The sequence below is a fragment of the Furipterus horrens genome, unplaced genomic scaffold (assembly GCF_987537825.1).
Source record: "Furipterus horrens unplaced genomic scaffold, mFurHor1.1.pri manual_scaffold_1, whole genome shotgun sequence".
Taxonomy (NCBI): Eukaryota; Metazoa; Chordata; class Mammalia; order Chiroptera; family Furipteridae; genus Furipterus; species Furipterus horrens.
The window spans coordinates 66,550,613-66,568,448 of record NW_028327171.1 but is presented as its reverse complement, the minus strand read 5'-3'; the positions used below and the strand labels follow the sequence as shown (position 1 = coordinate 66,568,448).

Below are 17,836 nucleotides of genomic sequence, written 5' to 3'. Positions count from 1 at the left end.
GCCAGTTATTATAAATGCTGGCAACTTCTATCAAATAAAACATCTTCTGAAAAGATTTGTTGAAGGTACTTGATCATCATAAGAGTATTATTTATATTAATTAGCAAAAAAGCTCATAGTTTTCTTGAGAAGGAAAGGTGTAGTACCTAAGGATGAAACTAAGATTATCTCAGTTTTGACTTTCTCTAATGTATTGAGTATATAAATATTTTCCTACATCACCCAATCTGGTTAACGTATAATAAAAAATACAGAGCCATCAACAACATATTTACTATTTACTTTGATTAAAATGAGTTTTTTTCACAGACTAGCAATGAGCTTTAGAAACATAGTAATGAATGCAAGTAAATGCAAAAGTATCTTCAACAATCTAAACTATGCTTTAAGAAAAAATATGCTTCTAAAAAAACATAATCATTATGAACTCTAAAATGTAATTCCCCTTATGTCCTCATTTTGTCCCCCCTACTCACTTCATTTTCATATTTGTGTATAAAATTCTTTTCACCAAGGTAAGTCAGTGTTGATTTATCTGAGCACATATATATTGAGACCCTCTGGAAAGAAGATGTTGATACTTGACATAGTCATGAAAAAAATTTTTTTTTCTTCCTGAAATCTTCAACTGTGAAACAGTAGTACCTTGTAAGTTTCTGCAGGTAGTTAATGTTCTAATGGTAGTATGTAAGAAATTATGTCTCCTTCCTATTTTGTCCCTTTGTCATATAAAAAATGTTCAAATAAATAGTGAATTTTCCTGATTGCTCATTTGGGTTATTGTTAGTCTTGAGAACTAATACTTTTCCTAGCTTACCGAAACATTCACCTAATCAAAAAATGTATTGCCTTGGCTGGTGTGGCTCAGTTGGTTGGTGCATTGTCCTGAACGGTTGGGCGTTCAGTTCCTAGTCAGGGCACATGCCTAAGTTGTGGGTTTGCTCCCCTATTTGGGGGCGTACAAGAGGCAACCAATCAATGTTTCTCTCTCACATCAATGTATTTTTCTCTCCCTTCCTCTCTCTTTCTTTCCTTCTAAAAAGCAGTGGAAAACTGTACTCCAGCAAGGATAAAAACAATTTTTTAAAACGTCCTTAATACTACTCAGCAAAAGTATATTGTAATTTCATTAAACACAGTTACTGAGAAAGGATAGGCGCTTAAGGCTAAATCAAAGAAAGAAATGCATGCGTACTACTTAAAAAATATTCTTATGGAAAAGGAAAAAAATACTCGCTTAATTCATCTCTGGTTACTGAAAGGTTGCCACAGATAATTTCTTCTGTGTTAAAGATTTAAATAGCTATCACAGCACTTCATACATTTAAACTTGAGTTGAAAAGCTTTCTTGTCTCCAAAAGAAAAACAGTCACATATTACTTACATAGTAATTACAGGCTATGCAGCTGCCCTACGAAGCTTTACTATAAATGTGTTAAGCGTGAACCACTACACAAACCTCATTCAAATTACATTAAATGTGACGCCAAAGAAATGTCATCCTCCACACCACTCCTCAAAATTGCTTACACAGGAACAATGGCCATCTCCCTAGTCTGAGACCTAAAATAATGTAATAGTATCGGTACTGTTTATTTAGGCTATGGGTGGTTAAAAGTCATTACTGTTATTCCTCACCAAGTAAAGAGGTCTCTTTCCCCCTCATTATGGATACGTAAAGATTATGCTAATGAATCCAAATGTAAGAATCAATAAGCTTCTTTGAAATGCTATTAAAAGACTGAGAATTCAAATAAAAGTACATGCTATCTATCATGATAAAAATATTGACCTCAATTTCCATATTTCACTGATCCTTGCTTTAAGCCTCTCTAACATACAATTTAAAGCATACACAGAATTTCCATTTGCTTATCGCTTTAAAAATATTTAGGAGATCACACAAAACATGGTGATACTCCCATACCAGTAACAGAAGAATCAAGAGGCTGAACTTATAAAAACGTTTCAAGTGAGTTTAGCAGGGGTAAGGTTTCTCAAAGTTTCAACCTCATCTTTGGAGGACTATATATCATGCATTCTAGTTTTAATGCCATTGTTTGGTTTGTATGTATTATTTGAACTTTATAGCAAATGAACTTGTCAAGATTTGAGAGTATTGTAGCAATGAACTTGTCAGGTTTATGACCTAACACCTACAGTAGTGATTTTCAACCTTTTTTCCATCTTATGGAACATATAAATTAATACTAAAATTCTGCAGCACACCAAAAAACAATTTTTGCTAATATGGCAAAAAAGGCATACTTTTGATTCATTCAAATTGAATGGCTATTGTTGTGTTGGTTGTTGTAATTTTTTATTTGGCAATCTAAGGGAAAAGAGGTCAGTGCTCCTGACTACAGAGTCAGGTATTGCATGGTTTAAAAGTTCCTGTAGTGCACCGGTTGAAAATTGTCAACTTGGAGCAATATAGGAACAAATCAAATTAGGCTTAAGTTTTAGTTTAGCTTAACTGAAAGACACGGGCCAATTAAAATGCAATACACTCTTACAACTTCTTATTTTTGAAACTTCTGTCAATTGAATACTGATTAAGAATTAGCAGTATCACCATGTGGATATCACATAACCCTTGAAATCAAGTGATAGTACAGGCATTCTCTGTGCCTTTCTTCTTAAAATCCCACAAACCCAATCTAATCATGAGAAAATAGTAGGCAAATCCAACTTTGGGGATATGTGACCAGTAACCTTTAAGACCGGCAAGGTCATAATAATGAGGATACTGAGAACCTGTTGTAGGCCAGAGGACACTGGGAAAGCATGCCAGCTAAATGCAATACCCTACAATATCCAACTAAATGAATACCCTTGACAGAATCCAGGAGCAGAAAGAAGGAATTAATGAAAAAACTGGTAAAATCAGAACAATATAAAAATATATGTTCTATATCAGCATTTGTTCATTAGGAGTGAGAAGATTTCCATAGTAATGAAAAATATTAACAATAGGTATACGATATATGAGAATTTTCTGTATTATCTTTATAACTTTTCTACAAATTAAAAATTATTCCAAAGTGAAAGACTTTTTGTTGTTGTTGTCTGACTGGTTATTTTTAACAAGGTTATTTACTTCTAATAATTGAAAATTGACCTGTATTTACACTAGGCTAAATTTTGTTATATAATTAATCTCTTAGTTCTAAATCTTACAACACATCATCATTTAAAAATTATATATTAAATGCTCTCGAATATGAGGAAAAACACTGATTATATGTAGAGGATGAACACCAACAACTCAACTCCATAAATGTTTATTACTAAAATTTTTTTTCCATTTATTGATTTTAAAGAGAGAATGAGAATGAGAGCAAGAGAAAGAGAGAAACAGATCAATTTGTTGTTCCACCCATTGATGTCTTCATTGTTGATTCTTAAATGTCTTGACTGGGGATCGAACCTGCAACCTCAGTGCATCAGAATGACACTGCAACCAATGGAACTACCCTGCCAGGACTCAATGCTTATTACTTTTAAACCTACTTCTCCACTGAGAATGTTTGAGGAGCCTCACATTCACAAACTTCTCCCAATAATAGTCCCTTAAAACTAGATGTCTGACAGCAAAGTGCCAAAGGAAATACAGAAGCAACTTGCCCTACTCTTAGGCTGAATAATTATCTGAATTAAAATTTCTTATCTTCCTGTAGTTTGCAAAGAACCTCTGACTTACTATGTAAAACGTTTGGTTGACTTGAAGCTAGTGCTACTGTTATATTTCTTTAGAAAGTATAGTATCATATACCTAGGGATATATAAAAGTGAGATGTTGAAATGGAGTTATAAATTCAGGAGAGTTTTGATAGCAGTGCCAGTGAAAGCACATAAAAGGCAAATGACTTCCATGAAAGCATGTTTAATTTCAGTCAGCTGAATGAAAACTAATTTCTTTCTTAGGAAAAAAAATAGAAAGCAGAAAGTGAAATTGTACGATTGTAGTAGATGCGATAGCTGTAGTTTCAGAACCAAGGACTAAGAAGAAGGCAAAACAAATCTTGAAACTAGACTTGTTGATTGTATAGAGAAAGAAAACACTTATATTATTTATTTGATCATAAAGGGCAAGGTCTTGGAAAAAGTTAGACAAAAAATATTTAAATTTATTTTTTTATCAATGATGACAAGCATTTCTGGACTTACCCTAGATAGTTGAGAGACTGGTTGTGGGAGTCTGGTGAAAGAACAAGTGAAATGAGATGGAGGAGAACCATGAAGATAAGGCAAGTGAGAAAGTGACAGAGAAAAGTCCCTAGGTGAGAAATTCCCTATGCAGATAGTGATGTCAACTCAACTACTTGCTGCCTCTTCAGGGCTTTGTTGAGCAAGATCTCTCCCTTACTCCAGGCATTCTCATCAGCTAAAATCAGCAGCCTTATGTTAGTGATGCTCTGGTCAGTAAAAGAAGGCAGACACTGTCCAGTGTGGGCTGCAGCATTATGGCAACAGAGCCATAGTTGCAGGAGACATCTACGGTGAGTAACCAAGTACTGAGCAGCAATAGAACGGCAGACCTACCAGGGGTCATGAAACAGAAAGCACCTGAGGAATTGTTGATATTCAGGGATACTACATGAAGTGGAGGATCAGGCATTTATGGAAAAATTCAGTTAAAGAGTGACATCAAGGGCCTGGAAGACAACAGCATACGAAACAGCAGCTATGTGGCTTACATATGCAAAAGTCACATATGTGAAAATAAAGCACCAAGATATAAGAGTATTCATGGTACAGTTGGGGCTGTTGTTTCTTTCTTAATTATTCACTCATTATCTAACAAATCCCCATTTATGTGATGTTCTCACCTTCCTCTTGGCACGTCCGCCTCATCCTTCTTCCACCGCACAGTTGGCTGAGGATCTCCCTGCACCTGACAACGGAATTCTACAGCTTCTTCCTCCAGCACCACCTGGTTAATTGGCCTCCTGAGAAAAGTGGGTCGTTCTTAGAAGGAAAAAAAGTAAAATAAAATGAATATTGTACATGTTTTAAATACAATATGAAAATAGCATAGGAAAATGGTGGTTTACTTTTGGTGCATAGGTACTTAATTCTGTAACTCAGCTATGTCTTGAGAAGAACTTATAAATACAACCTAATAAAATAAAACAAAACATTTTGAAACACCAAAATAGCTATGGTATATATGTAAAACTATAGAAACTTTTGGGGAAAACATTAAGTCGATTCTTCAGTGAATGATTGAGCTAAAGCATGTAGATCCTATCATAAAAAGTCTGAACACTGAATTCCACAGAAATGAGGAAAGATACAAAAACGATTTTTTCAACCTATTACAGTGGTTCAAAGTGGAAAAGCTAAAAGTTGACACTAATGTAAAATATCAAAAACACATATTAATATTCCATTAAGGATGCTAGAGAAAAAAAAGTTGTGCTTTTGCACATAAGTGTTATCTAAACTTTTCCATGCAGGCAAGGACCCAATACTTCCATGAATGTTTTCAGTTTATGTATGGAAAGCTATGTGATTTGTTTTTTTAAAATAAAAAAGTTGTCAAACTGATTTATTTCTTAAATAAAAAAGGACTCATTTAAAATTACTTACTCTCATATATACTTTTCTAAGGCTATTTCCAATGATCTTCTCCTAAGTTTTCCCAATGTTCGCACATTTTTTTTTCTTTACTTAACCTTTATGTTTATTTCTCTAGTGTCCTGTGTAGTGTTTCTGTCCTTTATTCCTTTGTTTTAAATCTGTACCTAGCATTGTTAATATGCATCTTAACACTACTTGGTATAAAGCTAGGGAAAAAATAATATCTGTCTACAATAAGCTTACCATGTAAGAGAAACATAAAACAAAAACTAGTTTTACATTTCTCTAATCACATTAATTCTTTAACTTCTTTTCCTTTCGGTAATTATCAAATTATGATAATTTAAATTACCATCAATAAATCAACAAACAACAAGTGCTGATGAGAATGTGAAGAAAGGGGAAGCATTCTGTACTCTTGGTGGGAATGCAGGTTATTGCAGCCACTGTGAAAACTATGAAGATACTGCCTTTTGACACAGGATCCCATTTCTGGGAATACTGTATATCCAAAGGAACTCAAAACACTAACTCAAAAGAACATAAGCACCCTTATGCTCACTGCAGCATTATTTACAATCACCAAGATATGGAAGCAGCCCAAGTGTTCATCAGTAGATAAGTGGATAAAACAACTATGGGACATTTACACTGTAAAAGGGGGAAAAAATTTACCCTTTGTGACAGTATGGATGGACTTGGGGAACATTATTCTAAGGAAATAAGCAAGTCAGAGAAAGACAAATACCATATGCTTTCTCTCATATGTGGAATCTAATGAACAAACTCAACTAACAAGGAAGATGGGACAGACTCAATGATGGGGAGCAGGATGACAGGTTAGGGGGCAGAGGGATTGAGCAAAAAGGAAAAAAGAACTCATGGAAATGGCCAACAGTATAGTAATAAGGGGACTAAATGGTAATGGAAAAAAATACAATGAAGATTAAGTAAAAAATAAAAAGAATCTTGCCATGTAAGAGAAATATAAAACAAAAAGTAGTTTTACATTTCTCTAAACACTTCAATTCCTTGCCTAATTTCTTCCTTTTTTGATAATTGTCAAATAATGATAACATAAATTACTATTTAAACTTTGTTAGCTTATTTCCAAAGCATAGCAAGGTCCAAAATAGTGCTACTTACTGAAGAAGAAAGAAAAGTCAAGGAAAAAAAAGATGAAACCCATAGGGAGTTAACCAGGCTATATGGCTATATTTAGTCATTTAGGACTTTGGTTTCAAATACAATTTAAAAATGTGAATATAGTGTCACAAAAAACTGAAACATGTTTAATGAGAAACTTTTAGAAATCACTTGAAATAATGTATGTTAAAAGTGTACAGTGAAAATTTGTGATTTTATTGACAAAAGATCCATATTTATAAAACTAATGTGTAAATTACAAGATCATATTTTATTGCAATAAAGCGAACCATCATTGGTAATCAGAAGGAAGACAGTTATATCTGTACAATGAAGGTGACAATTGAGATCAAAATTTTCTTTGAGACACAGACCTACATATGCCCAAGTATCTGTACTTTAATACCCCAAACCCCAAGCCAAGGCAAATAGGGTTTTATCATGAAGAGTGTTTTAATGCAAAATTTAGAACTAATCCATAAAAATTTGGGAAATAAAAATTGCTACTAATGACCTTAGTAGTAGAATCAATTAGCAGCTAAGTGTGCCCCCCTTCACAACCAAAAAAAATCTACATGTTGGATGGAAGGATTTAGTGTTATCCTTCTGAACTCTGGACACTATGTGCTCCAAACAACTATTTTCATGCTGGCATAGTTGATACTGAGCAGTTGTTTCTGGCAATAAATAAGCAATAGGATCAATATTTCCTTATGAGTGCTGGAATGTTAATAATAAAAATGAGCAATTAGCATAGAATGCAAGGTTGACTTTTTCTTTGCTATTGCTTGGAGATGTTCATCCAACTCATATAAAGACTGCAATATTCCAATGTCAAAAAGGAGCTAAGCCACTGTGGATAATATTTGAGATTGACAAATGATCTGGGGACATTCCACCACAACCTGGCATATGGATGAATGAATTGAGAGAAAATCTTTCCTTTGTCCACTCACACATTCAGATCATGTTAATACAGCCTCTCCTAGCCCAGGCTTCAAGTTTGGTAGCTGGTGAACAGCCAGAAGCTTGGTTTCCTCAAAAAGGCAGAAGGACATCTCCTTCTTTCATGGTTAAGACCATGAAAAACCTTGTATGCCATGTCAAGAAAAATGAGTTCCTCCCTGAAGCTGATGCAGAGTTGTTGAAGAATTTTAAGTAAGAAAGCAATGTTTTTAATAAGCCTATGATGAAAAGGTCATTTTGGCAGATCTGTGAAAAAGGAATTAGAAACGAAAACATAAAGCAATGAATTAGGTCAAACTGTCATTGTAAGAAGCTATTTCAGCTTAGAATGTGGTTCTGGGGATATGGAAGAGGGGACAGAATAAAGAGAGAGCAGAACTGAGTGATCAAGCAGAAGTAGATGCGTAAGAAGAAAAGTCTATAAAGATTATCAAGTTTCCATTTAGTAAATTGGAAAAATTGTCAGGGACAGATATGGCATACGTGTGTCTGCATGTGTGTGTGTGCACATGCATGTGTATGTGCACATGTATCTGCATGTGTATGTAATCCTTTCGTTGCAGAAATTGTAGATATGACAAAAATGAACTCTTTATGCTTAAGCTACTGTTAGTCGGGTTTCTGTTACTTGAAATCAAATGCAATGCATTCTTAATAAGATGAAGGAGATGATTTATTTAAAAGAGGGGAAAGAAAAATAAAAATGATTATTTGTGTAGGTATAGAAAAGCTCTTGGATTAAATGTTGTAAATAAAGAAGGAATCAAAAGAAACTTCTTAAGCATGATGATGATATTTTATTAGAAATTAAATGAAAATTATTTTAAAAGTGATATATTAAAGTCATACCTACTAAAATCAGGAACAAGATGGACATGCCAACATTAATAATCGATTAAAAAAAGAAGAAAAGTGTGTGTATTAGAGAACCAAAATAATCATTACTTGCAGACAGTGCAAATACAGAACAATAACTTTGATAACTATTAAATGTAACAAAAAATAAGAACTACACATAATCATCATAACAGTATTAGAAAATGGAAAGTTTTAGAAAAAACTGTGGCAAATTTAAACATTGAAAAACTAGTCATAATAATATTAAAGCTATCTATCTCTCTATCTAACATGGAAAATTTTCATGCCATGATGCTGACTTTAAAATAAATTACATAATGGTATGTGAGATTGGTTCCATTAAATCACACATGAATGTTGTCAGGCAAATATTTTGTAGGCTTTAACATGATATCAGTAATAAAATGGCAACATATGAGTATAATTAATCTGAAGGGCAAACCTCATGTTAAGAGTTGTCAAAAACCTAAAGTTGTCTCTTTTTCTGGGGGAAACAATCAGGATTCTTGAGCGTTTTTTAGCTATCATACCTGTTCTAAGCCACATTGTTTTATGTGGAGACATGTGGAAACACCTGACTTACAATTTCAAGAAGAAGCAAGATATAGGATCCCCTGCTGCTGTTCTGATGAAGTCAGCAGGAGTGGAGAACATTCCAGTGAACCTTCTCTATTCCCTTCTGTCCTCAAGCAGAGTCTAGTTGCCTAGCAACTGGATAACCATAGGAGAATATGTCATACAGAAATTTTGGAAGCCCCACATTGGCTCATGATGGAAATATAACTCAATTAATTTTAAAAAAGGACAATAAAAAGACTAAGACAAATATGAGTCATTTACATATTCATAATAAATTCAGATGGGTTTTGTACCTGAATATCTTAGGTTATGTCTTCCAATAAAGTGTCATTGAAATTTACTAATACACTGTAATTTAGTCACAACTTTTAAAGTATTAATCCAAGAATTTCCATAGCTCTCATTACATAAATTATCTCTATATCATATTATTCATGATTCCAATTCTTTCTGATAATTATACTAAGTTCACCTTCTACTTTGAAAATTTTAACTACCTATAAAAACTATATGTTAAAAAGTTAAACTTGGTCTATTATTTATTTAAATGGAACTAATTTTTCTTATAAAAACTGTTTTTCAGTTTCTTTGACTTGACTTTATTTTCTGAAAATCTGAAACCAGAAACATTAAGAGTAAAGACTTAACAAGTTGTACAGACAGATATGTATTTTGCCTTTGCTGTGGCTACTATTATCATAAGCCAAACCCAAAGCCATGCCATTCCAGACACAAAAAATTACAAGGAAATATCTTGGAGGTTACTGCCTATGGCAAAATTATATGCAAAGAAATGTAAACTTAGAAGGATTAGAAAGTTTAGTTAATAAGAGAATCATCTAGGAGTTGATAAACACTACCCATTAATGTCCCATGGAGTTTGTATTCCAAGAAGCTATGCACGATTAAAATAAATATATATAAAACATCTTAAACTACTGAATAATGTACAAACCATTTTAAGGGATGTCAAAATAAGGTCACTGATTTTTCCATGTTATGTCTGATCACATATTGAAAAACAGTGTGAAATCTCAAGGGCTATTAGCTGACTGATTATCAATTAGATTAGCGTCCTTCTGAATGGCCAGATTCCTAATTATATGGAGTGATCAGAGGCAATGTCTTTGCCGATGCAATTAACATTTTTTATGTGAGATTAACTGGCTTTGAATCACCTGCAAAACTTGCCTACAAGGTTACTCTCTCTTGAGACCCTAGTGTTGTCTGCAGTGTGGTGCTGTGTAAAGTACAGCTCTCAAGAATACCAGTTCCAAGCTGGTATTCTTGAAAATCTAACCTTGTAAGTGTCTGCTATAAAATCAAATGCTAAATTTCATTATAGTTATGCCAATAGTAGAAAGACAAAATAGTCACTATAACATACAATACTATAAATCTAAAATGTGGTCACAAAATATCTCATTTCTTATTTACATGCTACAATAAAAAAAAAAAATTAAGTGCCCAGTAAACAAATTCATCTTTTCAACTGTATTCAGTCACTGAATAGGGCTGTAAAATTATAAATAGCTATGCCATGACAGCTATACTAGAATACCTCAACAATTTAAAAATAAACTTTGCTTGTCATTATAAAAGTAGTATTATGGCAACAGTGACATAGGTAGAGTCCTTTAAGTCCTATAAGATGAAGGCTATGCAATAAAAGGACATTAGAGCTATCTCAACTTCAGCTGACCCAGAGGGACCTGCCACCCTGCAGTGTCTACTAACTTGGGAGGTCAGATGGCTAGCCCTTGTATGTCTCTTTATTTAACTGGGAGTACATAAAAGAACATGTGTTATGATATCCATAACACTGTGAAGTATTGGGCCCTATTAAAACAGACTGAATGGTAATGATCAGTCTGTCTGAATGTGATTCACTATGTCTTGACTTCTTTAATTTCTTTTCTTGCCAAGATTTTCTTTGTCTAAGAGAAATCATCCTGTGAAGCAAAGGTAAACATAGGTAAATGTTCTCAGAAGAAGAAAAAACATGCATATGCCTCTCTCGCCTTGTTTTGGAGGCAAGGATTCACATCTCTGCTGCCATCATGATATGAGAGGCCCACTGGCAGCAGGGCGCGCATCTATACACCTCATTGCATTGAAACAGGGCTGGGTACATGGTAGGGGCTCAAGAGATATTTGTTAAACAGTGAATAGATAGAAAATATTTTTGTGTTTTGAATTTTGCAAGAAAACATTATTTTTGAAACTATATGGTTCCCAATAATCATCTGGGTTTTAGTACCCTATGTTTTTAATTCTTAAAGGAAGACCATAGGTTATAAATAAAAATTTAGCTATTTCCTGAGATATCTTCCCCCACAGATTTTTCTCTGGGTATCTCAGCTACACTCAGACCATCAACTATTATTTCTCATCCAAAACCTGAAAGTCAACATCACTGGCCCCAAATTCTGTCCTAATCTCCAATCAAATGGCTAGTTCCCAACCTGATTATCCTACCATGATAGTCCTTGGTTGACCCAGTTTCCAATGGTCATTTTAGTGAACAGAAATTAAATGTAAATAAACAATAGATCACTTGACATTTGAAGACAGCCTCCAGTGTAACAGCCTGAAAGTGCAGGGTGGAAGGGAAGAAGGAAACTCAGAAGAAATAAAAGCAAGAAAGCTTCACAAGTAAATTTTATTAACAATTAAACAATTTTTAAAAAATCTGAGATACAAGAAAAATGAAAATATCCATGAAATAAGAATAAAATGATATAAATAGGGAAGAAACAGTGGGGAAAAAATGTAAATTCATGAATATATGTTTGACAGGGAAATTGAACCGGAAAAATAATAATAAAGAGGATATTTTGTTGATTTACATGGATAAGAATTTTTTGACTGAGACTGTTCACCAAATGTCTACCCAGTAAAAAAAAAAAACAAAAAAAAAAAAAACAGAAGAAGAAAAAGAAAAGTTCCAAACCAAGGCACAGTATTGTAAGATTTTAGAACACTGGATTAAAAAAAAAAAAACAAAAAGTACAAAAATTAAAAAAAAAGCAAAAGAGAGAAAGAAAAAGAAAGAGAAAAAAGCAAAACTGATCATATTGGGATCAGAAGCATAGTAGGCTTTCAATAGCAACAGTGGAAGATAAATAATATTGGAGAGGCACTTTAATACTTTGAGAAAAAAATATATATATTTTAAACTAGAATTCTATATGCAGCCAAAGTATCAAGTAAATTTTGGATAGAATAAAGGCATTTGGTCTGGAATGAGCTCTAGGCTCCAGTCAAGCAGAAAGAAGGAAACAATAGTTCTATATATAGGAGTTACCCAAGAAAAACACACAGGATGCAGGAAAAAGGAAATCCAGCATCAGAGAAAAGGGGAGATAAATATGAGGACGGATTTTGTGGCATAGACCTAAACAGCAGCCAGCCCAGTCAGACTGGGCCAGCAGTCTGAGCCTCCAGGAAGGCAATGGCATGGTGGATTTAAAAGCTAAATTAAATTGAAAGGAATTTAAACATTCTGTTACAGATTCCAAGAAAAATTATTGAGAGGTGTAGATAAACATAAGCAATAATTTTTAAAAAGTGGGTTTATTCTTCATTCAAAGGAGAACAAATATTGTACCAGAAAATAAATGCCATCATAATATCCTAACACTCAGCTCACAGTCTATATTTATATGGTTCTAATAACTCACACTCTGAATATTAACATAACTAATGTTTCTAAAGTCACTATACTGGAAGGACCAAAAGAAGGGAAAGTGAAGGGGCGAAGGCGGGACAGGGAGTATAGTGGGCCCAATCATTATCTTACAAAAAAAGGTATCATAATAACGTAAAAGTTGTAGAATAAGCTCATATTTAGAAATATGTAAATATATCCAAGAAGGAAAAGGTAAAATAGGTTTGCGGGAATGGTTAAAGATGAGGAGTATGTGTGCGTTGGGGAGAAAATGAAGTGGGGATGAATTTCTTCTGTACTTCATTATAAGTTTTGTGATACTTCTAGTGCCTTTTAGAAATGTAACATATAAAACCTTTGTTCATGCATTACTTTGATAGACATTTAAAAATCATTTGGAAAATATTCAGGTTATTTCTGGTGGTTTTGAAATTACCAGTTAAATTTTGGATAACAGATATCCAAAACCTAACGATAGTTATAAATTTAATTAAATAATTTAATTCTAGTTTCTCTGTCTTCAGGATCTTGGGAACTTACCTGACATATGTGAAGTGCTAGGAAGTATTCTTTATAAAGGCATCTAGACCTTCCCATAGGTTTTAGAGCCCATTTTCACTATGATGCCTATTTATAATTTTTAGATTTGTTATTTCCTAATATACTAGGATGTTATTTTATGGCCAGCAAATACTAAAGAAGAACAAACAGAATAAATGATTCATGGAGTATTGTACAGTAACATTTTGAACATTAAGTTACATTGATCATGTCTTTGTCTAAAGGGCAGATCTTTAAAATAGAAGTTGCAATTTTCAAACTAAAAACATTTAAGTCCAAGACTACTCACTGAAGAATCAAAATACTTGTAGATGGCTATTATATTGGCAAATATTATTTTTCCCTTTCATTTTTCCTTGGCATTTATAAATGAATTATATTTTTGAACAATTAGATATTATCAGTTACGTTTTCTGTATTACATAGCTTAAAGTAAAGACTGGGTTGCAAAGGACAATGAAAAACTTTGTATAGCCCTGGCTATTGTGACTCAGTGGATTGAGCACCAGCCTGTGAACCAAATGGTCACTGGTTTGATTCTCAGTCAGGGCACATGCCTGGGTTGCAGGCCAGGTCCCCAGTTGGGGCAGCGTGAGAGGCAACTACACATCGATGTTTCTCTCCCTCTTTTTCTCGTTCCCTTCCCCTCTCTCTAAAAAACTAAATAAATGCAATATTTTTTTAAAAATAATAAAAATGTATATAGCCCTGACCGGTGTGGCTCAGTTGGCTGGACTTTATCTCACAAAGAAAAAGACTGCTGGTTTGATTCCCAGTGAGGGCACAAGCCTGGGTTGAGGTTCCGTCCAGGTCGGGTTGTGTGCCAGAAGCAACAGATTGACGTTTCTCACACTGATGCTTCTCTCCCTTTTTTTTTCTCCCTCCTTTCCTTTCTCTTTACAAACAAGTAAATAAATCTTTTTTAAAATGTCCTATAGCTACGGAGTGGTTATAGTAGCTAGATTTTTTTTAAGCTGAATAACTGTTGCATGAAAATAAACTGGAAAGAGACGGAGAGGAAGGGGAACCTATAACCAGTTTTACTCTTTTAAATTTAGATCAGAGATGATAATTCTAACAATGATGAAATATAAAGACATTTAATAGAAAACGTATACTAGATGCAAAAGCACAAAAATAAAAAATTTAAAGGCCTTATTGTACAGGGCACAATAGTTATTTTATTTTCTCTAAGAATTGGGGAATCAAGGTACAGAAGGGGCTTCATGCAATCCTTGTCACATTCTTGACTTAGACCATCACTACAGTTTTTATCTTTTATTTCTGGGTTTAGATGTTGTTTCCTTATCAATAATGAAATTTTAGTTTTTCCCCTTAACTTAATATTGTACCTATACCCCTAGGTCAGTTCTGACTAGTTTACACCATCAGATAAATGTTTCTCAGCTTCCTAAATCAATTCTTCCAGAGGAAGTGCCTCTAGACAAATTCAATCTCCTTGGTTTATAGCCATTTTCAAAATGATTAAGAAGTTCCCCTGTTACTCCTGACATGTTTAGGGATCTCCTATACTTCTCATGATGTCTTTAGGTAAATACTTCACAACACAGTTGCATTTTGGTAAGTCTAATTGCTTGAGTAATGAGATTAAACACTCTCAATTTCTTTCTGAAGGAAGTAAATACTGCTGTAATGTAAGATTTTTGTGTTCCAAAGCTTGTGGTAATTACGGAAAAATAGAATGAGTGTTTCTTTAAATAGAATAGCTGTTCTTGTGGGTTTTCAATGCTAATGTTAAGTGACCACTAATTTTATGTAGTGCCAGACAAAACTGTATTTTATTCATTATAGATGAAATGCATTTTGGGACTCTTACAGATGACTGCATGAAATCTAAATGAAAACTGATGCTTGTCTGAGCTCCGCAGGACAGAAATTCATATGCATACTTTGAATAATTTTATTTTTCCTCTTCAATTCCTTTAATGAATTATGGGATTTCTCCCAGTTTTGTCATTTGGGACTTCAAGCTGCTTAGTGTCTGCAAAGAGTATTACCAGAGATTACTTGGTACTCACAATGATTGAAAAGAGAGGCCTGCATTCTGGTACACATTCATAAAGCATATCCTAGTGCTCGAAATGTAATAGAAACCATACCATGGCTCTTTTTGCATCATGGCACTCACTTTCCACCATGGGATGGCATTTCCTAAACTACAAAAGAAGTTTCTTTAGGGATTTATGCAGGATTCTGATACTACTCTTGGATGTATTCTGGCGTAATGACCAAAAATAAGATCTTATCATATCATGCATAGAACCAGACGATTCTTTTACTCGCACAAAAAAGTAGTTTAAAAATCACAGTTATCTCCTGTATTTTGAAAATAAAATTATATAATATCTGCAACAATGAAACTATCTATTACAATTTATTCACACATATCAATATACTTATATGTGTGTATATACACATGTGTGTATACTTTATATAAACACACACACACAGATTTGAATGGGACTTTGACGTCTACTAAAGGAATGTTTCATTTTCTAGTATATTTAGAATTTTTTTCCCTGTCATTTTATTTATCTTTCAATTTTCCACAGCTTCTCTATAGTATTTTCCTTACTTTTGTTTACTCATCCATCTTTATTATCCACAATTTTCTCCTTCTTAATTCTTTCTCCACTATTTCTGTGATACAGATCTATCAGCTTTTAATCAATTAATTAAATTACTTCAGCTAAAGAGGCCTTTGGTTTATAAAGTTGAAAACAAATACATAGTAAAATAGTTTGGTTTTTCTTTCAAGTTTTGATTGTGTGTATGCATATAATATATAGCCAGCTTGTCTTTCAGTAATAAGCTAAAACTCCAAATACCTCAATTTGAAACTTTTTAAAGTGGATAATAACTGAAATGTCTTTGTACTATACTCTCTAATTAAAAAACAAAACAAAACACCTTCATCTTGCACATCATAGGTTCTTGTTATATTCATCATAATAGAATGAGTGATAAACTTTAGACATATATAATTATCTCAAATAAATTTTGAGAAAGAGCAATGGTTTACTTTTTGATGAAAGTTAAAACTCTATAAATATATGAATACAGTAGGTGAATTAACATTTCAGATGTTTTATTTTTCTTCACATCAAAAATTTCTTAGAGACAGAACAAAAAAGCAAGACAATTCCAGTCTGTCACTGCTCACCACAGTGATAAGGAACTGTCATTATAATGCCTGGTGTTCAGTATTTACAAAAAAAAAAAAAAAGCTAAAAACAAAGGAAAGGTTGATATAAATAGCAATTTATAATTTAAAAGAGAGTTTTACCAAAGACAGTCAGCTCTGCTGGATCACTGTCTCTTTCTCCCACCATGTTGGTGCCAACACAGGTGTACATCCCTGCATCGCTTTTCCTGGTGTTGGAGATCATCAGTTTTCCACCACGGATCTGTTAAAAGTAAATAAAGAAAAAAGAAAGGACAGCAAAGAGAATGCAAAGAAAAAGTCACTAGTAAATAATTGTTAATATTTAAGTATGACATTTGTTTTTCCTAAGGAAATAGCTGAGTGTCTAAGACTCAAACTCTCCCACTATTTTGACATCTGCATGTGTCCTTTCTTTTCTGTTAAATTCTACCCCAGATATAAGCCTCCAATTCCCTCTCTGGGGAATGCTTCTTTAAGGCAGTCTTCCTCTCCTGCCTGGTCTTATTTTGACTCATGTGACTGCCCCCATTAAATACCAATGGTTGGTTCTTCACTCTGTGATTTGGTTGGATGAATTGTTATTGACATTTGTCATAAGAAAGGAGCACTAAATATCTGCTTTGGATAATAAAATGACAACAATCTACTCAGAGGAATTCCACAAGTACTTATTGAATACCTTTATGGGCTGTCAGTTTTCTAGGCACTTGAGATTCAGTAGTAACCCAAATATAAAAATATATGGGTTAACAGAACTTACATTTCAATTGTTTATATTATCTTTTTCTCATCCTAATTTTATTTATGAGACAATTTTTGAAGAGTAGAGCAGGTGGATAAAAACAAATAAAATTTTTTGAATGATGGCTATGAGTTGGTAAAAATCATTAGCTTTAAATATCTGCTTTCTAAATGTCTTAAATAACAAGCACTTATTAACTGAATAAATAAATGTAATAATGTTAAAATGTGTGTTTGTTACAGAAGCTACTAAAGAAGAATTAGGAGATTTCAGGTTTTCAGTAAGTGTATCATTAACTCATAGCTTCTTTTCCAATTTTGGTGTCGTATTTTATTTTTTTGTATCTACCTAATTCAATGATCTTCACTTCACAGTGATTGAGAGTTCTTAAAGAGATATAAGAACAAGCTCATTTCCTTTGTTAATTTTTAAATTCACAGGCCAACAAAACTCATGTAGGTATATTCTCATCAGAGATATTTTAGGCTCTAAAACTTGTCATGTCACAGAAAATCATTTTCAACTTAATTTTTAAAAATTT

The 17,836-nt window shown here is 33.3% G+C and overlaps 1 protein-coding gene across 1 annotated transcript in view; it reads right to left on the bottom strand.

Moving 5' to 3' along the window:
• The window catches only part of ROBO2 (roundabout guidance receptor 2), a 604,209-nt gene that overhangs the window by 156,294 nt on the left and 430,079 nt on the right, over nucleotides 1–17,836 (bottom strand). Inside the window, exons 4-5 of the mRNA XM_090275911.1 lie at nucleotides 16,674–16,794; nucleotides 4,833–4,971 (exon numbers count right to left, since the gene is read on the bottom strand). Coding sequence (XP_090132037.1) covers nucleotides 4,833–4,971; nucleotides 16,674–16,794 — 260 coding nt within the window. The remainder of the gene's footprint in view (nucleotides 1–4,832; nucleotides 4,972–16,673; nucleotides 16,795–17,836) is intronic.